Source organism: Leptosomus discolor, chromosome 1, assembly GCF_034619465.1.
Source record: "Leptosomus discolor isolate bLepDis1 chromosome 1, bLepDis1.hap2, whole genome shotgun sequence".
NCBI classification, from domain to species: domain Eukaryota; kingdom Metazoa; phylum Chordata; class Aves; order Leptosomiformes; family Leptosomidae; genus Leptosomus; species Leptosomus discolor.
Genome location: NC_141391.1, coordinates 157,360,580 through 157,378,427, shown reverse-complemented (window position 1 = coordinate 157,378,427; position 17,848 = coordinate 157,360,580). Strand labels below are relative to the sequence as shown.

At 41.1% G+C, this 17,848-nt stretch overlaps 1 protein-coding gene across 1 annotated transcript in view; it reads left to right on the top strand.

The window, feature by feature from the left end:
- Positions 1-17,848, top strand: part of LOC104352213 (tyrosine 3-monooxygenase) — a 32,363-nt gene that overhangs the window by 4,507 nt on the left and 10,008 nt on the right. The window contains exons 3-9 of the mRNA XM_009958492.2: positions 205-293; positions 3,506-3,573; positions 4,748-4,798; positions 8,535-8,680; positions 14,350-14,485; positions 15,138-15,207; positions 16,882-16,938. Of these exons, the coding sequence (XP_009956794.2) occupies positions 205-293; positions 3,506-3,573; positions 4,748-4,798; positions 8,535-8,680; positions 14,350-14,485; positions 15,138-15,207; positions 16,882-16,938 (617 nt within the window). The remainder of the gene's footprint in view (positions 1-204; positions 294-3,505; positions 3,574-4,747; positions 4,799-8,534; positions 8,681-14,349; positions 14,486-15,137; positions 15,208-16,881; positions 16,939-17,848) is intronic.

Sequence of the window (17,848 nt, the reverse complement as noted above, 5' to 3'; positions counted from 1 at the left end):
CAAGTTAGTTTCAGGTAATTTTGCATCCCGTCTGCCAGTTTGATCAGCAAATGAATTCAACTACTGACATACGGGGCAAGTATATAGGAATATTCTTAGATATTGAAGAAAAGAAAGCATGTAATCTTCAGCACAAATTTTATTTTCTCTGACTTCTAAAAATTATTTGATACTATCTCATTTAAATTGCTGCTTTCTTTCCAGTGCCCTGGTTCCCCAGAAAAATCCAAGATCTGGACAAGTGTCACCATCTGATCACTAAGTATGATCCCAGTTTGGACCATGGTCACCCTGTAAGTTTAATGCTATTTAATTTATTTAAAAAGAAACTCTCTGTAGGGAAATTTTTGTTGTAAGGAAAATTTCAAGAGTTAGGAAATACTCATGAAAGGACAGAAAAAATAAAGGGCATGATAAAGGCTGATCTTCCGTGGAATTAGAGACTGCAGAATGAATAACTTAATATTGAGAAAAGCTTACGGTCCCTGATTCACCAAAGTACTTATGATTAACATCAGACTGATGCTGAAGTAGTTTGTATTCAACATATTCTTCCGCATGAGTTTACATTCCATTGTTTAGTTTTAAAAAAATCTCTCGTTTATTATTTCACCCCTGATACATTTGAAGTATGCCCACTTTGTACTAGCTGGTCCACATAAGAGTCAGGTTACCCAGCCTTCTGCTTTTTGTGCTTTCTATGTTTTGACCTTTCGGATATTCCAGATCTGTATTTTTAATTTCACATATGCCAGGAATCTCATTTGAGTGCTGATGTACAAGAGGATGGTAATAAGGACAAGTGGCGAACAGCCACAAAGATCCTCGGATCCCACAGAGGGGAGTATTACGCTTAAACTTGCAAAAATGGTTGAAATAGAAAATAAGATAAACACACAGCAGCACTGGTTAATGGATATGATATCTGAACTGAGATTTAAATGGGACAGGAAAAGTTCAAAAGCTCTAGTGATTTCAGTTGAGGTAAGCATCTAAAGCTCAAATAGTAAGCAAGTTGGAAAGATTGTAATACTCATTTACATCTGACTTTCCGCAAGGTGTTTGGAGCCAGGATTTTGGCAGTATTTATTGATACTACTCTGCAAAACATTGTTAGAATGTTTGTGACAGGCTTTCCATTGGATTCAGGCAGTAGGTCTTGGTTATGAGTGGGCTGCAAAAAGGGCTTTAGTCATAACAGTTTTGTGTGTGTACTCTGAGCCTTGCCATAGGCAGAAACTCTAAGAGAAGAAAGAGGAAAAAGGCACTGTAGAGTCCTGCTCTAGTGATGATAATAGTAAGGCAAAGTACTGGGAACAAACAAACTCTCATTTCTCACCAAAGTTTTCCAACTTTAGTGCAGATGAGATATGAATTAGATACAGACAAAAAAGGACTCCAAAGGGCCATTTGCTGATTGACAAGGTAGGTCATGGAATTGTTGTGAAGTGTTCTGCTAAACATCACATAGAAGTGATGCTTGAAAAGGAAAAGAAGCACAGACTTCACACTGAAAAATGGAAGGAAGATTTAGATGGATGTCAACAGAAAGTACAAGATCTTGTCATTCCCTTTTCTAAATGTCTGAATTCTATTTAGACCCTTTTATTAACCTACACAATGTTGTTATCTATGTGCAATTCTGTGTGATTCAAAAAAACCTGTCCAAGTCTATCTTCTATTTTTGAGAATCACTTAGTAAATTATAATGCTCTAGGAGAACTTCATATCCTCCTTAACCATGACATCTTTCATTCTTTCTCACACCTTTCTGATAGAAACAATCCAAGTATTTCTCATTTTCATGAGCTAGCTCTGAGGCTGTGTCTCATGAGATAAATGAATGCACATCTGAAATTCTTTGAGTTGGACCAGGTTCTCCTCCTACTTTGCGAAACAGGAGGTGTGAGCATTGAAGGGGATGGGAACAAACAGCAATGATGAAGACTTCTACACTGCAGAATGTGGTGTAATGTAGAAATATCTAAACTAGCTTGAAACAAGTTAGCTCAGGCACTGAAAATCATATGTTTGTGGCAGGAGGGAGCACGATGTGGGCTCATTTACTGTGCTGCTAAGCATGGCTCAAAAATCAACAGGTTGGAGGAAAGTACCAAATACACTGATAGTAGCTCAGCAGAGATTTTGCATATATATTTACTATCAAATAGGCAATTTGGGCTGTCCATCTCAACAGCTTCACTTTGTTTTTTACTGCCTCTTTAATGACTAGAAAAGCAATCCAATGACACTGTGACACCAGTCTCTGTGGCACCCTCACACCAGCTGTAGAAGTCCCCCAGGTGGGCTCCTGCTGCTCAGAGGGTGGGTATGGAGCCCTAGGAACAGGAGGGACAAAGCTGAGAGGTCACAGCATCAATGTTAGTCTGGCCCCACGGCTTTTCCATATGTTTTGCATGGACTTGTTACAGCTACTGACAAGCAAGAGTGGCATCTGAATGAACATATTACCCATAACACATGACAAAAATAAACATGCTCTTGGGATCCAGTTCTTTCCTCAGATTCATGCACATAATGCTCATTAACTGGAGTATTTCTGATATTATTGCTACACCGAAAATTATGTGAATAAACCTAAGGGAGAAATTTGGCTTGTAGCATGCAAAGTGATTCCAGCAATTTCTGAATATTTTAGAATAATAAATATTTGTACAGTGATTCTGATCAACGCTGGTTTATGAGTTATATTAGTAACACAGCGCCAGATTTCAGATTTTATTCCTATTATGAATGATGTAAAATTCAAAGGAATTTGATTCCACATCACTATTCATATTTAATAGCTGGAGCAGCCTGCTTGAAGATCAACATATAGTAAACACTGAGGGGTCAAAAAGAAAACTCTGGTATTTAATAGGTACACTGCCCCTTTAAACAGATACCACTGAATCTGTCTTTATCATAACAAGGTAATAAATGGGCAAGGGGGATTGAGCTGAAAGTCTGTACTTTCTACAGATTCAGCGGCAGCTCTAATGACTTCTAACCTGTGAGGACCCCTTCTTCATCCAAAGTGCAGGAGCAGTGTACTTTCTCTGGCAAGGTGGCATGGCACCATCATGTCCATCGCAGCCCTGTATTGCAACCTTCGTCTTACCACAGGAAAGAAATGATCCAGACATTCAGCTCTTCCCCAGTGGACGTGACACCCCTATTTCAATTCCATTTTTAGTGTGATTTGCATTTAAATTTGACTCTAAGTGTAATGGTCTGTGATGTAGTGTTTATGAACAACTTCAAAACCTTCCTACCAAGCCATGTTACTTTCCTTTCTGGTCACAGGCCCCAAATTTTAATCAAAATGTCAGGGATGTAACTGATTGCAGACTGGCTTACCCTGTTCACAAGGCTCAAGATTCATTATCTCAGAGAAAGCAACTTATTTGAGGCCTAGGTTTTCTGAATGCTTCTGGTAGCAAGTTTATTTATGCCCACAAATCTCTCTTAATGTAAAACTTTTTCTAATTATTTTCTAACTCAGGGGTATGCTGACCCGGACTATAAGAAACGGAGGGCATTCTTTGCTGACCTTGCCTTTAATTACAGAGCGTAAGTACAAGGCTGCTGAAGAGAGACTTCAGTGGTTCGCATGCACTTTTAGACACCTTGTGCGCAAGAAATACCAGAGACTAAATCTTTTGTCAGTGTATCAATGGGTATATCTTTCAGAAAACAGAATCCAGTCACAGAAGCTTTTAGTCCACATGAAATAGACTTTTCCCACAACACAGCAAATATACCTTACAATAAAAATCCTAGGATTGCATTCACATCTCCTTCAGTGCTGTATTTTGTCTCAGCAGAGGTGATTTCTCACTATGACTCTCTCATCTGAATTTTGCAGTTCCTTTTAGGACTAGCTCCTGAGCTGAGGCAAATCTTTTTCAAGGAAGTGTAAAGAACAGTGTTTAGGAATATACTTTTGACACAGAAAAACAATTTATTATTTTTGGTTTTTGTTTGACAAAATGTCTCCAGCCATGTACGTTAGCTACCTAAAAACCTCTCAGGTCTCCTGTGGGTGATTGAAAATGTTTCTACCTCTATGTGTAAAACTTCACCAGAATCACATTGCTGTCTGACAGAGTCAATCAGATATATAGGTAGAACTGGTTGTACATTATCAGCCTTATGGTGTCCAAGAACTTGTGAAATCTCCCAAGTCTTGAGAGGCTTCTGTTTGAGTACAGTTTTCTCACTGCCACCATATATCACAGCTAGCACGTGACAAAGCAGGACAAAAGCACATACTGAATTGACTCAGAGCTACTGAAGAAGCAACAAAGAGGAAGGCTGCCCATTTGAGAAGTTAATGATAACAACACAGTGTATGCACAGCTGTCTGCTGATGAGCTTATGAACGCTTCTCTGTGACAATACTCTGCTGATCACATCCTCCAGGGATGGACCCTCCAGGCACACACTGCGTTTTGGTTGTTAGATTGCCTTCAGCAGAGATAAGAGTAAGCCTGAAGGCCTCTTTTTACTCCTGTAAAGCAGACCATGCCTCTCTTTCTTACCATATCCCACTGTTTCCTCTGCGCACTGGAACAGAGGAGAAAATTACAGCCTACTGAGAAAAGAAGTTGTTAAATATGTACTATTTTGCTGTTTCTATCTTCATTACAGCAAATATTCATGGTGCAGGCAAAGAAAATAATACTTGGAAACTGAGCTTGAAACCTGCTTTAGACATGTGCATTAATTCCTCTCTTCATTACAGGGGAGACCCTTTGCCTCGCATAGAGTACACAGCACAGGAGACTGCAACTTGGTGAGTTTGTTACTTATACTCCTACTCCTGGGCCATTCCACTGCAGCCACAGGAAAGACTGGAAATGTGAAACAGTTATAACTTTTTAAATTTTAAAACCATTTTTATCCATCTCAAATTTTATTCCTTGGTTAAGTGTCACCTTTTGGTCTTCTGGTTTGCAGACAGCCATTCTCAGGGCTGATCTTAACTATTCACTTTCTAGAGCAAAATGCATTTTTCTGACCACCTCCCTGCCTGCCAGTGCCATCAAGATATCAGAAGCCAGAGAACATCTGGACCCGATAGTGTAATTTCTTCTAACTGACCTCTGATTAACCATAGCTATAGTGATGACAGAAACATCACCTTTCCAAATCTGTTACCAGGAGAAAACGCCCACTCACAGGATGGAAGTTCACTTAAAGGATGTGGCTAATCCAATATTCATAGGACAGATCAGCCTTGCTTGTTCTCCTGCAAGTATTCATTGCTGTTAACATAAATAGGTATCATCTTGTCAGACTGAAAGTAAAGGAAATTTTGGAGTGTCCTTCCAGGATACATTATTTACACTGTAAAAAAGGCTTTGATGTCATATGAAACGATGGCAAGTTACTTTTACATGGACGCAGCATTTCTTCACTGGGACTTTGTTTCTTCTGAAGATTTGTCACTCAAAAAAACAACCCAACAAAACCCCCCCAAACAAACAAACAAACTTAATTCAATTCGATGTGTGTTTGCAGACTTTATGTGAAGTATGTGGCAGATTTGAAAGAAAACAGAGCTCTTATTTGATATACCTGTGTTTCAACTTTCTCCCTCTAACTTTAACAAATCGCAGTAAGTAGCAATAATTCCACATTTTTACGATAATACAAACATAAATGTGTCCAAATGTCCCAACTAAGTGTGGAGTCCCAGGATTGTGCAAGGTACCACATGTGCACATAATAAGAGAGAGTCTTTATTCAGAAAAGTTTACAATTTAAATGGAAAGGCAGCCTAAAGGTGGGAAAAAGGAAGAATGATGACCACATTTTCTAACTGTGAAACTGAAAATGCTAGAGCTTAAGTGATTTGCCCAAAATTATAGACAAAGTTTATGTCAATGCCAGGAATTAAATCCATACACTAGATGTCTCATGCCAGAACCTCAACCACAGGGCCATCCCATCTTTTTCAGTGATTATTCTGTTTTAAATAAAGTCTACTGTGCCATAGAAATCTTGAGGGGTGTTGCCCACAATCACATAGAAACCTTGTATCCAACTCATCCAGGCAGTCACATTTTTATTAAGCTCAAATAGATTTTTATAGTATCTTTCAATTGTCAAAGATTGACGGTCAGTGTCATGCTCATGATTGCTACCACCAGCCAACAATCTTGGCATGGGATGGTGTGTGGGAATGTCATATTTAAGAAAATTTAATTTTGTGTTCTTTCCTGTTTTTCTCTTTTGTTGCCAACCTCCGTCATTCCAGCCCTTCTCCACCTAGAATTAGTCCCACTGTGGTAACAGAATAGACCTTTAAAGGAGTATCTGCCCATTTCTCCAAACAGCTACTCCCAGTAACACAGGTTGTCTTGTTATGCAAAGCTGTTTCCAAAATTAGACCTCCCAATGGTTATCGCAGCCCCCTGGGGCTGTGCGCTGAGGTCAGCTGCGTTACAGCACAACTTAATTGAGCACTGTGCAATTGAACGGGAAAATTATAGCATAGACTAAATTCCCTTGGTGTTCATTCTGAAGAGTTGTTGGATGCCTTCAGTTTGTAGCAACACGGTTATAAAAATGAAAACTAATCAAGTGAAGAAATATGACTTTCAAAAAACAGAGGGTACAGATGATCTGCGTTTCTGTTTTCAAGCAGGCTTCTTGGAAGGCCCTGAAACTAAGTAGTGATAAAAGATGTGTTATGGGTAAAAGCTGTATGAGAAAAAGGGAGAATCTAGGACAAAATTGTGGGGATGCACCTGTCACATATTCATAATAAAGCTGAATAGTGACACTTTTTTTCTAAAAGAATAAGGAAATGTACGTAAAATAAGGTTATTGCCTTTAAAGTCTTTCAAGTGCCTGGCTCCATCCTTCGTTACGAGGCTCCTTTCTAGAACATTTCATAGACCATGCATTCAGCAGTTTCTCTTTCCATCTCTGGACTGAAGTACCATCAAGTATCAGCTTAATGGTCCTTTGAGTGATAACATCTCTGTATGGTGAGGCACTACACCTATTTGAGACACTACATTAGGGCAAGCTAAATTGTCATCTGGAAATATCTGCTACTCTACTGACTTTGGAGTGAACTTAGATGATTGTCTTAGAGATGCTTAGAGAGGAGGGGCACAGCTTTGGATAATTCATCATTAGTCTCTGAGTCTGCCTGTGTTTCTGTAGTAGTCAATCTTTAGACACACAGATAAAAGAGACCATATGTGCAGAAGTGCAAACAAGCCTGCACTCTCTCTAGACTCTGGTCTGGAGATGTACTGGTGTACTGGTTCAGATCCTATGCAACCCCACTGAAGTCAGTAGTAGTCTACAGGGAAACAAGCCAGGACAACACTTGAACTCTAGTCCTCTTCATTTTTTCCTAATTCTTATATGGAAATGGCCCAGTCTCCTGCGGCTTTTGCAATAGTGACAGCAGCTGCTGTTTCCCTCTGTTCTTTTAATTTTTTTTCCTTCTAAGGTTTTCCTCCTCCCTTCATTCTGGTTCATTACTCCCACACTGTGTAAGACATTCATATAAATGAAGAGAGCCATTACCAGGGACTGGCTATCACCTCCATAGCAACAATAGCATCACAAAAAAAAATACGATACAAAAACAACAAAAGGTCATTTTCCGTACCCAGCATTTCCAAGAATGATCTCAATTTTCATAAAACAATGTTTATAAAATTGTTAACACCCTAGGGCCACGTCTGAACAAAAATAACCTTTTCTATAAGGTTCTTTGCCATCCTATTACTACTTGTTTACTTTGCAACAGCTAAATATATTCCAAACCACAGCTCTAGATCCAAGCACCATCAAGTTTGGGAGAAGCTTGAAGCCTGTGCCCAAATCTGCTTATACGTATTTTTCTTCATCTGGTCTCTTTTTGTATAATGGGCTAAACACTTCAAGAAGTTGGCATGTCTTTTGAATACATAGCTCATGCCAGGCATTTTGAACTGCAAAAGTATGAACCTCTTTGCCTGTCCAGATGTTACTCTTCAGTATCAGAAAACATGCTTTTTTAGGAGAAGGTTTGTAAGAGTCGAATACAGGCTAGACTTCATCATGGAGAAGGAGTCACTGGCATTTCAAGTTGTACCCCAATGCAGAGAGGGAGGGAATACTTGACTTATTCCATCCCTAAGCTGCGCAATATAGATAGGACCACAGCCTCAGCTTTTCTCCCTGGGATTTTGCTGGTACCTCCAACACCCTTATACCTAAGCAAGAAACACTTCTGAATCGGGATTAAAGTCCTGGTTAGAGTTACATTAAAGGAGGGTGTAAGAAGGGATACAATGGTTTTGCTGAGAAAAACCTGCCTTCTGAAGGAAAAGCAAAACAACAACCCCTTATGCTTTGCTACATCCACCCAGGTATCAGCTTCCAAGCACCAGGTGTCCCAAGTTCAGATTTTTAGACCATTGCCTATGCGGGGGGTTCGTGCCTCTCTGTGGATCTGTAGATAGGGCAAAGAAGTACCTCTTTATTGAAGTGGGTCATACTATATGGCTTTTACTTCTCAGGAGAGAAGTCTACAGGAAGCTGAGCAGCCTTTACCCTACTCATGCCTGTACACAGTACCTGGATGCTTTCCAGCAGCTGGAGAAATACTGTGGCTACCAAGAGAATAACATACCTCAACTTCAGGATGTCTCCAGATTTTTAAAAGGTCAGTCATTATGAACCACAGTTTATTCCAGGGTTTCCTGAATGTGTTTGTACACCACATACACAAACAAATCATCTTGTAGGACCCAAGTTGATTAACTGTAGAGTTCCCTTGTGCAAGATGAGCTGTAGCACAGGGCATTAATATCAGGCCTATCTAGGGACCAAGCTGTAGCTAAGTTTGTGTTTGCTTTGAGAGTGGCTGCAGTTGGCATAGCACTAACCAGCTAATTCTGCTACTAGCAGCAGCACAGCCACAGCAGCACTCTGCTCAGCATATCATCCACACACAGGTTTTCTATGGGTTTGGCTGTATTTTATGCTTCTGTAGCCATGCTGCTAGTAAGACCCAAACACAAGTATCTTCATACCTCTCAAATCCACTTTTTTCTCATGCCTGAGCCAGGATGGCAGCATGTGCTAGAGGAAATAATGTTCAGGCAGTCCTGCTAGTCAGTCAGCAGCTGCCTTGAAAAAACACTGCTTCTTTCTGTCTCCATGGCCCCACTTGCCACCCTAAACTCTGGTACATACTGTGTGGCTAACAGGAGAACAGAAAGGCTGTGGTACTAGTCTATAAATGCATGAAGATGTGGCCTCAGATGAAAGGACACAAGATTGCTAGGCTGACCTACCTGCTGTTATCTGAGGGCTGACTAGCAAGAGGCAGGAGAGGAAGGGAGTTTGTAGTATTTTTATGAGGCACAGGCTGCATGGATTCCCAAGGCCAGGTGCTTTGTGTCAACCAGCTGATTTGCTATTGTTATTAAGAATGACTAAAGAAAGGTGGTCCTTAAAGCCTCCTTGCTCCTACACAGTGACAAGGAGATTTGCTAGAGAGAGGAGGACAGCTGATCACTATGATGAAATAAATAATAAAAATTATGGCTTAACGTTAAATAATTTAACTTTAAATACAATCTTTGGGAAATCAGGTGACCTGCTGCCTGTGACAGTAGGTAACGCTAGTAGGCTTGAATAAGCTTTCCGTTGCTGAAGAGTTTTCTAAGATGTTGCCATTTTCAGGGAAGATTATGCTGTTTGATGACAAAGTTTTTATTGCACCTTTTGTGTAAGGGAATAGAGGGTTGACGTATGAAAAGCATCTCTCACAAACACCATTACATCCACCCTTAGGAATATTTTTGTGTGTGCATCATGTATTTTCTCATGTATTTCCCCCCTCTAGTCAACTATCCATCTTACTTCCCTCCTATAGTAACTGGGCTGATAAATATTTTTTTTCATGAAGTAGTTGATCGCATTTTATCTCATTTACACAGTAGCTGACAGCAGGGAGTTCCAGAAATCATGTGATGGTGATTTGATTAGCTCAGATATTCATATTCTTTAAGTGAATCAGGTGATTTCAAAGTGGGAGAATTTAGGACAATGTAAGAATATCCTGTCATAATACTATTTGTATTTCTTATGTTGGTTGACAGGATTTGATTGTCTGGAGTCTGGACCAGCTCACTTCTTTTGCAGGCTCTGATTCTAAATTTTCTCTATACCATACAAATTGTCCTAAGCAAAAAAAAAAAGCAAAAAAAAAAAAGCAGTAGAAATAGTAATTCTGAAAATTCTGCTAATAACAGTAGAGAAGATGTTCACAGAGAGTTTCAACTCATCTACTATAAACATGGGGTGTCTAGTGTAAGCTAGTTGTCTGAATTATTCTGACTGGGAAAGAGAATCAGGTGCTTCAGAGGCATTTTATTTCATCCAGGAATGGGTGTCCAAGGACAATGTAAAGAATGCTCTTGGGAATGCTGGTCCTACCCTCCTTAACGGTAGATAAAACATGGATTAGTTTAGGCTACAGGCTTTGTAAAAAATTACGCACAGTTGGAATGAAGTTTGTTTGAAAGAACTGTTTGCAGCTAGACAAAATTTTACTCCCATTATATGGGGCTTTGAACTGATATCTTACTTATATTTAATGATTCCTTCTAATAAAGTCATTTCACTATGCAGAATATTTTATAGAATAGCATGAAAACACTATTGTACGGTCCTTTTGCAACAAACTCAGACTGAGTCAGAAGTATCTGCAAGGTGTATAGAATCTGTGTTAAAGGCAGCCTCATGCCAAGCAGGCACTGGGTGAGAGGTGTGATTTATAAGAGTTCTTCTGATTTATTACTAATTTGGGTGGCTTTTACCACAAGCATCAGCAAGGCCAGAATTTTTGCTTCTTACAACTCATCAGTCAACTGCATGCTTAGGCTCTTTCCTGTGTTACAAGTGTCAGTGTTCAACCCACCAAACCTTAACCAAACTATAGACTGTGATATATCTTCCAAAATTCCTTGGCATACAATGGATATATTTCAACTACAGCCGATGTGGAGATGCATAGTGCAGTTCCTCCTGTCACTGGTTAGCTCTGGGTGAGCCCCAAACTATCCCATTCTTCCATTTAGAACATAAATCCCAACATGTATCTTTGGTAAATACTGCCTCTAAGGACTGGTCCAGTCATTAGCATACGTGATGGTAAGACTTTGTATAGAACAGGACAGGACAGGATAGGATAGCATAGCACAGACTAGACTAAACTAGACTATTCCAATGGGAAGGGACCTACAACGATCATCTAGTCCAACTGCCTGGCCAATTCAGGGCTGACCAAGTTAAAGCATGTTGTTAAGGCCATTGTCCAAATGCTTCTTAAACACTGACAGGCTTGGGGCATCGCCCACCTCTCTAGGAAGCCTGTTCCAGCATTTGAGCACCTTCTCAGTAAAGAAATGCTTCCTAATGTCCAGCCTAAACCTCCCCTGGTGCAACTTTGAATATAATAACTTATAGGGATGCAGAGAGAGAGGGATCTCCTGGAGAGAAAGCGATCATGTAATAACCAGCCCACACAGCCAGATAAACTTCCATCTTCCAACAATACAAGTTGAACTACAAGGTTTGTCTAGCCCTGCTGGTGAGGCTGGTTTGAACTTAAAGGGAATTTAAATGTTTAGCTATGTGGCTGGTTAACATGGCAAGTGTTTTTCTAAAGGGTTAACTAGACGAACCTAGGCACATCTTTCTTTCTAGGAAAGATGTTTGAATTTAGGCATTCATTGTCCTCCACAGCTGGAAGAAATTACAGCCAGTGAACTCAAGCAAACTCACACTACAGTGCACAGGCCTGTATACGTGAGTTTTTTAGGCCAAGAATTGAGGCTTACAGATCACTTTAGATCGACTACTCAAGACCTTCTCTTCAACTCATTTTGATTTCAGAGATCTTTGGGCAGCAGGTCCAATCAGCCACACCCCCAATTATCTACTGATTGCTGATTTTATTATGCAGTAATGAAATAGAAATTCAGGTTTTCCAGATATTACTTTCAGCAGGTAACTTTTTCCTATGGCTTTTCAAGGCAACTGGCCAAGTTTGTTCCATCAGCAGACTGTCTGTTTGACTGGCCTATATTTAAAAGGGCATCTCAGGGAGCATAAGCTATAATTTTCATTTTCCCTCTGGCTCCTCCAACAGGGATGCTAAAGCAATATAAATTTCCCTGGAGTCTTTCATAGTCCTTCCAAAACTGAGTTACTTAGGGCTTGGTTCTTGTCTGATATATTTTTCAGGTGGTGCAGTTTTCGCTTCACTCAGACTCAGAATTTAGTCCAAAGATGACCAGATTCTGAGATTTTCACATTCCTCTGGATTGGCTTAGTATGGCATCAGAAGCAAGGGAGTACCTTTCTTGTGCCTGCTCCAGGACAGTGCCTATGGAGACATAGCTGATGGTCTGTCTATTCCCTCAGACACCCTGCTTTCTTAATTTGGGACAGGGAGTGTAGAATAGCAAGCTGCTGATTCCGTGGTTGACTCTGGTGCCTTTACTCAGCATATAGACAAAGATAAAGACATAATCTCCGTATTTTTTTTCTGCTGTTATTCAGCTCCGAGGCAGTTCTGTACACATCACCTTTGAATTCAGTGGAGCAGTAGAAGATAACCATGGCAAATGTTAACCACCTAGTCCCTCACATTGTCAGGCAGAAACATTCCTTGCTGGCCATTCTTTTTTTTTGTTCTGTATAGCTTCAGATGTTTTGTCACTTCTAATTCTTCCAGTGAAGTGTTTTTCTTCCCATTTTCTTCTCTCTTTCTCTCTCTTTTTTTTTTTTAAATAAGAAAAGTGCTAATACCCAGACAGAGCAAGACAAGAAATGCTGGAAGAAACATTAAAAACCAAATCAAAACAAATCTTGTAAATGGCTTGGTTTCTGGGTGGGATTTTTTTTGTTTGTTTACATAAAATGAATTAGGTTCCAGGCTTCATGACACAATAGAATATGGATAGAGAAGGGAGAATAAAGCAATTTCTGAATTTTTTTTAAATGTAGTTTTATGCTTTAAAGTAGATGAAATGTCATTTATGGGAGCTGAGAATGCAACACAGATTTTGAATATAGGACTTCAAAAAGATTGTCATTGGCTCTCTTTTAAAGCAGTGATTTTCAATTTTCTTAGCTTTGCAGACCACCAACATATTTCCCGTGGAAACGCAGATTCTGTATTCTGCTGACCATAGGACTGTTAGTAGTCTCTCACAGATCTTTTGTAGTAATGCAGGGTGTCCTGAGGTAACACAGATAGCACAAACTGAAATCATGGTGCAAATGTATTGAAATCTTCTGTCTTATTCTATGGACACATACAAAGCAAAACACCCGTGATCACATCACGGAGGCGCTGTGTAGTTAGTTCTAGACAAACATAACGGCAAAAAAAACCAAACCAACCAGGGGGGAAAAATAGGTGAAAGCATTAATGGAAACTCTTGGTTCAGGGACAAATTCCACCATCCTTATCTCTGACGAGGACCTGTTTGCTCTTTCTCCTGCATGTTCCTATTCTAATGAAGTCCAGGCAGAAAGATAAAATTGAAAGCAAGTTTTGCGAGTGCTGAGCTAGTTTATACATGTGGAGCATGCACTGACAAGGGGAAACGAAGTTGAATAGTATGCTCCTATACTACCTCTGGGGTATGTCGAATTAGGCCCGTTGAGGAACAGAATTCCTCAGACTGGAGCAGACCCATGATCCACCCACTTCTGTCTTCAATAGTGTGGGGTACCAGGTGTTTCAGTGCAGGGAATATGAAAGACTGCAGGAGAGGGCTAAACAGTAACCTAGCATCAGGGAAGAGCCAGGTGCTCTCGGACAAGTGTAGGGGTGGGGTGTGTCCCTTATCTAACTCATGTTTTTCTTTTGCATATACTATATAGGAAACGAGAGAGATAGTCCAAGAATTAATAGACTAGCCAGAACTGAAAATGCAGGTTCTGCCCCCTGCTTGATCATAAGGATCATATGCAACCGCAGACACATCACTGATATGTGGGACTTCGTAGATAATTGTGTGTAAATGTGCTAAAAATGTAAACTGGGGTAGGAAGTACTGCCATACCTCATATTGTTGCTGGGTGAATACGTGTAGGATGGATGGCTAGGTGATTTGCTGCTGCAGTAATTGGACCCATAACAGTACAGGGGCATGTTAATAATGGTAAGCCAGGATGTTCCTATTATGTTTAGGTGGAGGGACCTAATGCAACAGAGCATGAAAGTCCTCCGAGACTGCTTATCTGAAGTAAGTGTGCCATGTAGCTAACCCTAGAAACGCCTAAATTAGGTCTCACTTCCCTTGGCAGAGAGAACAGGTTTCCAGCTGAGACCAGCTGCAGGACTGCTGTCTGCTCGTGACTTCCTTGCTAGCCTGGCATTTCGTGTCTTCCAGAGCACACAGTATATAAGGCATTTCTCTTCTCCTATGCATTCCCCAGAACCGTAAGTTTGATGCTCTGGTACAATCCTGTCCTTCTGAATGTGTTTGGGATGGTTCTCATGGGAACAGCTCTGGACTGTTATCCAGTAGTCCACAGAATGAAACAATTGGAGAAACTGGTAGCTGGAGAGTTAGAAGGGGAAGTCATGCATGAGAGGGTGTGGGTCTCTGTCACTCTTGCAAAGTTGTCTGGGGAAGGAAAAGACTGGAGAATATCTGGTTTAATCTTTTCATCCTGCCTTCAGTTACCATCTGCTGGGGTTTGATTCCCTACTGTGAAGCTCTCCCAGTAAGTGCTGGCTAGACAACAGCAATTACATTTCATGAGAAATTACAAGTTTGCACAGATGCTTTTGTTGTACGCTGGGACAAAACAGGGGCCTCTCAAAGATGTTGTGACATAGGAGACTAGTGCCCATGCCATCCCAAATGAGACAACAGCCAAGGTAGCGGGGGGCAGCCGGCTCCCCATGGCAGAAGGCAATGCTCTGTCACACTACCTGCGGAGCCAGGCCAGGTATGAAGGCAGCTACTGTGGAGCAGCCCTCACACTATCTCGCTTTGGAGGGTCTATAGGCTAAAGTCCTTCACGGGAAGTTCAGGTAGGGCAGGAAAAGAAACATTTATTAAACATGAAGATCACTTGTTTTCCAGAGACTGCTGCCATGAGTTGTTGGGTCATGTTCCCATGCTAGCTGACAAGGAGTTTGCCCAGTTCTCACAGGTAAGAAGCTTGTTTTGCTGACTGTTTAGCCAACTGCTCTGGATAACAGGTCAGACGTGCCTCAAAGGCATGCAGCTGACCGTGCTTGAAACACTATTTTAAGACTTGATTGTGTCTGAGTCAAAACCTCCAAGGGTGGTGGGCTAGCAGTGCCCTGGGAGACATTTAGTCTAAGGGAGTGGTAGGACTGCTCCCTATGGACATCATGTAAAAGGAAGGGCAGGCAGTGCTTGTGGGACTTGTCTGTGGGAGGGCCGTATCAGTCTGCAGAAGGATGCCAGTGGAGCCTTTGTGGTGCTGTGTGTTTGAGTTGTACTGACCACGCTGTTCCCCTGACTTCCTGTCCTACACCACATGAACCTAACCAGCAACAGCCATCAAGCCCCAAGGCTGGTTCTGTCCCTGGATGTACACTTTTATTTCACATGATACTTTAATTGCGTCCATTACCATGTCACTCATTAGAGTTATTTTTCCTTTTACAACTCACCAGATTCTCACAGCATTGCTCACACTGGTGAGGAGGCTTCAAAAAGCAAACAGGGCTTCTTTGTACAATAAGAGGCTACTTAGTACGACCAGTCGGTGTCAGACTCGAGCGAACTCAATGACCTCGTATAATTAAAGACTTCAGGACTACGAATGTGCCTCAAAACCATAGCAGAGGGAAGAAGATAACTTATATTCTGGGCCTATCAATCAGTGGTCAGTGTGGAAACTGGAAATAAGAGTAGAGGGGTTACATGATGTAGGTCCCCATCAGAATATCTTAAAAAGAAAGCCAGTTCGTCTCATATAATAGGGTTTCCAGTTGTATCGACTTGGATATATGCCAGTTTCCATTTTGGTCATAAATAGATGAGTAGTACTTAAAATATCCTAGCGGTCTATAATTCATTCTGGAAGAAACCTCTTCAGTTCAGTTCAATACTAGAACCGAAGACACATTAGAAATAAAAGATTACAGCAATTTCAAAACTTTCAGCTTTCCTCTTTTCCCATCTATAACACAGACTATACAACGTGGGGTCACATGAAATGAATGTTCACTTTTTTTTTTTTTCCCACAAAGTATTTTCACAGTTGAAAGTCACCCCATGAAAATTCTTTTTGGTTTTATTCAATATGAGAGGACAAATGGTGAAAATGCCCTAATTTTGCTTGTTTGCTGCATGACATGGCTCCCGGGATAGCTAAGAAGAGACATCTACAGATTCCTATTGTGAGAATAACAATTAACAGGGAGCACAGATGAAAGTAAACAGACTCCTCCCTGCATGGATCTGACCCACTCATAAGGGTTGTCAGAAAGAGAGTGAGAGACAAAAAGGTAATGGCAAAGATAAAACCCACCTTACTGTCCTTCCTTCTCATACCGCCCTATAAATTTCTGTGAGGGATAGCCCAGCATTAAGCCAAGAGATGGTTAACTTTACACAGAGAACACTGAGGATTAAACGCTCATCTAATGTGGCTCCCAGTGGTATGTAGCTGGGGGCCAGGGAGAGGTAGGCATCCTGGAAACCATGGAAGGTCATTTTGGGTGACACAAACAATGAATAGTTCATGCTATTCATGCTAGAAATGATGTGGTCCTCCCCCTTCCCCTCTTTCTCTCCCTTGGGCTGAATAATCACACTAGTGTAACACTGCCTGCTTGCTTACTTGCTTTAGGATATTGGACTGGCTTCTCTTGGATCATCTGAAGCTGAGATTGAGAAACTGGCCACAGTAAGTACAGATGGCAGTTTAATATTGGAGGGAAAACCCAAACGATTCACTGCATGTCCCTTACTGTGCAAAGAAGGCTCTTCTCCAGTGTCTCAGATTAAATAGGAGCATCAGCAGGGTTGTCTCTTCTCCTCATCCACAGGTTAGGGAGGTGCTGGAGCAGTGACAGGAGTCCCTTTGGGAGAGCCCAGAAGCATGTGATTCCACCTGAGGAAAAGCTTGTACTTTTTGCTTTGATAAGAATATATTGCTGAAGCTGAGTTTCTACAATTTCAGCCACAGAAGGGTCCCAACTCGCTTTCCAGATTCTCCTAATAGACTGGGTATCCAATGTGCTTTCTGCATTTCTCCCACATAAGGTGCAGGGAGCTATCAGAATTTGATTAATCTTGTATGCATTAATCTCAAAAAATAGGTGAGCACCTAAAAGCAGTTTGAGAGCAGGTACTGTCATTTGGTTCTGAGTCACTAGGTTGTACATATCTGCCAAAACAACTCATGCAGCCCCTCGTTGCTGTCTTAACCTGCTCTGAAAGTGGGCCGGAGGCCAGATGATTTTTTTTTTTTTAATAACGACAGCCATTTCCCAGTCTTGGTGATTTTTTCAGGGGGGGAGAGGAGCCTTGTGAGGATGATTCAGGAAAGGGGGTGGATGGGAGGAGACTGTCACTCCTGAAATTCCTCACCCAGCCCACAGCCCCACTTATGGTGAAGTGGAACAAGGCACTGTATGAAAGAGATTATGGCTCACCTGAAATCTATCTGCATATATCTTTCCTTGGGTCAGGACTAGGTAAGATTAGAGTTTGGAGAGCAAAAGCTGAATTTTTCATAGCATCATCCAGGTCCTGGGCTGGTGATGTGAGTGGATTATGTGGAAAGAGGCAGTGACACATCCACATTTCCTCTG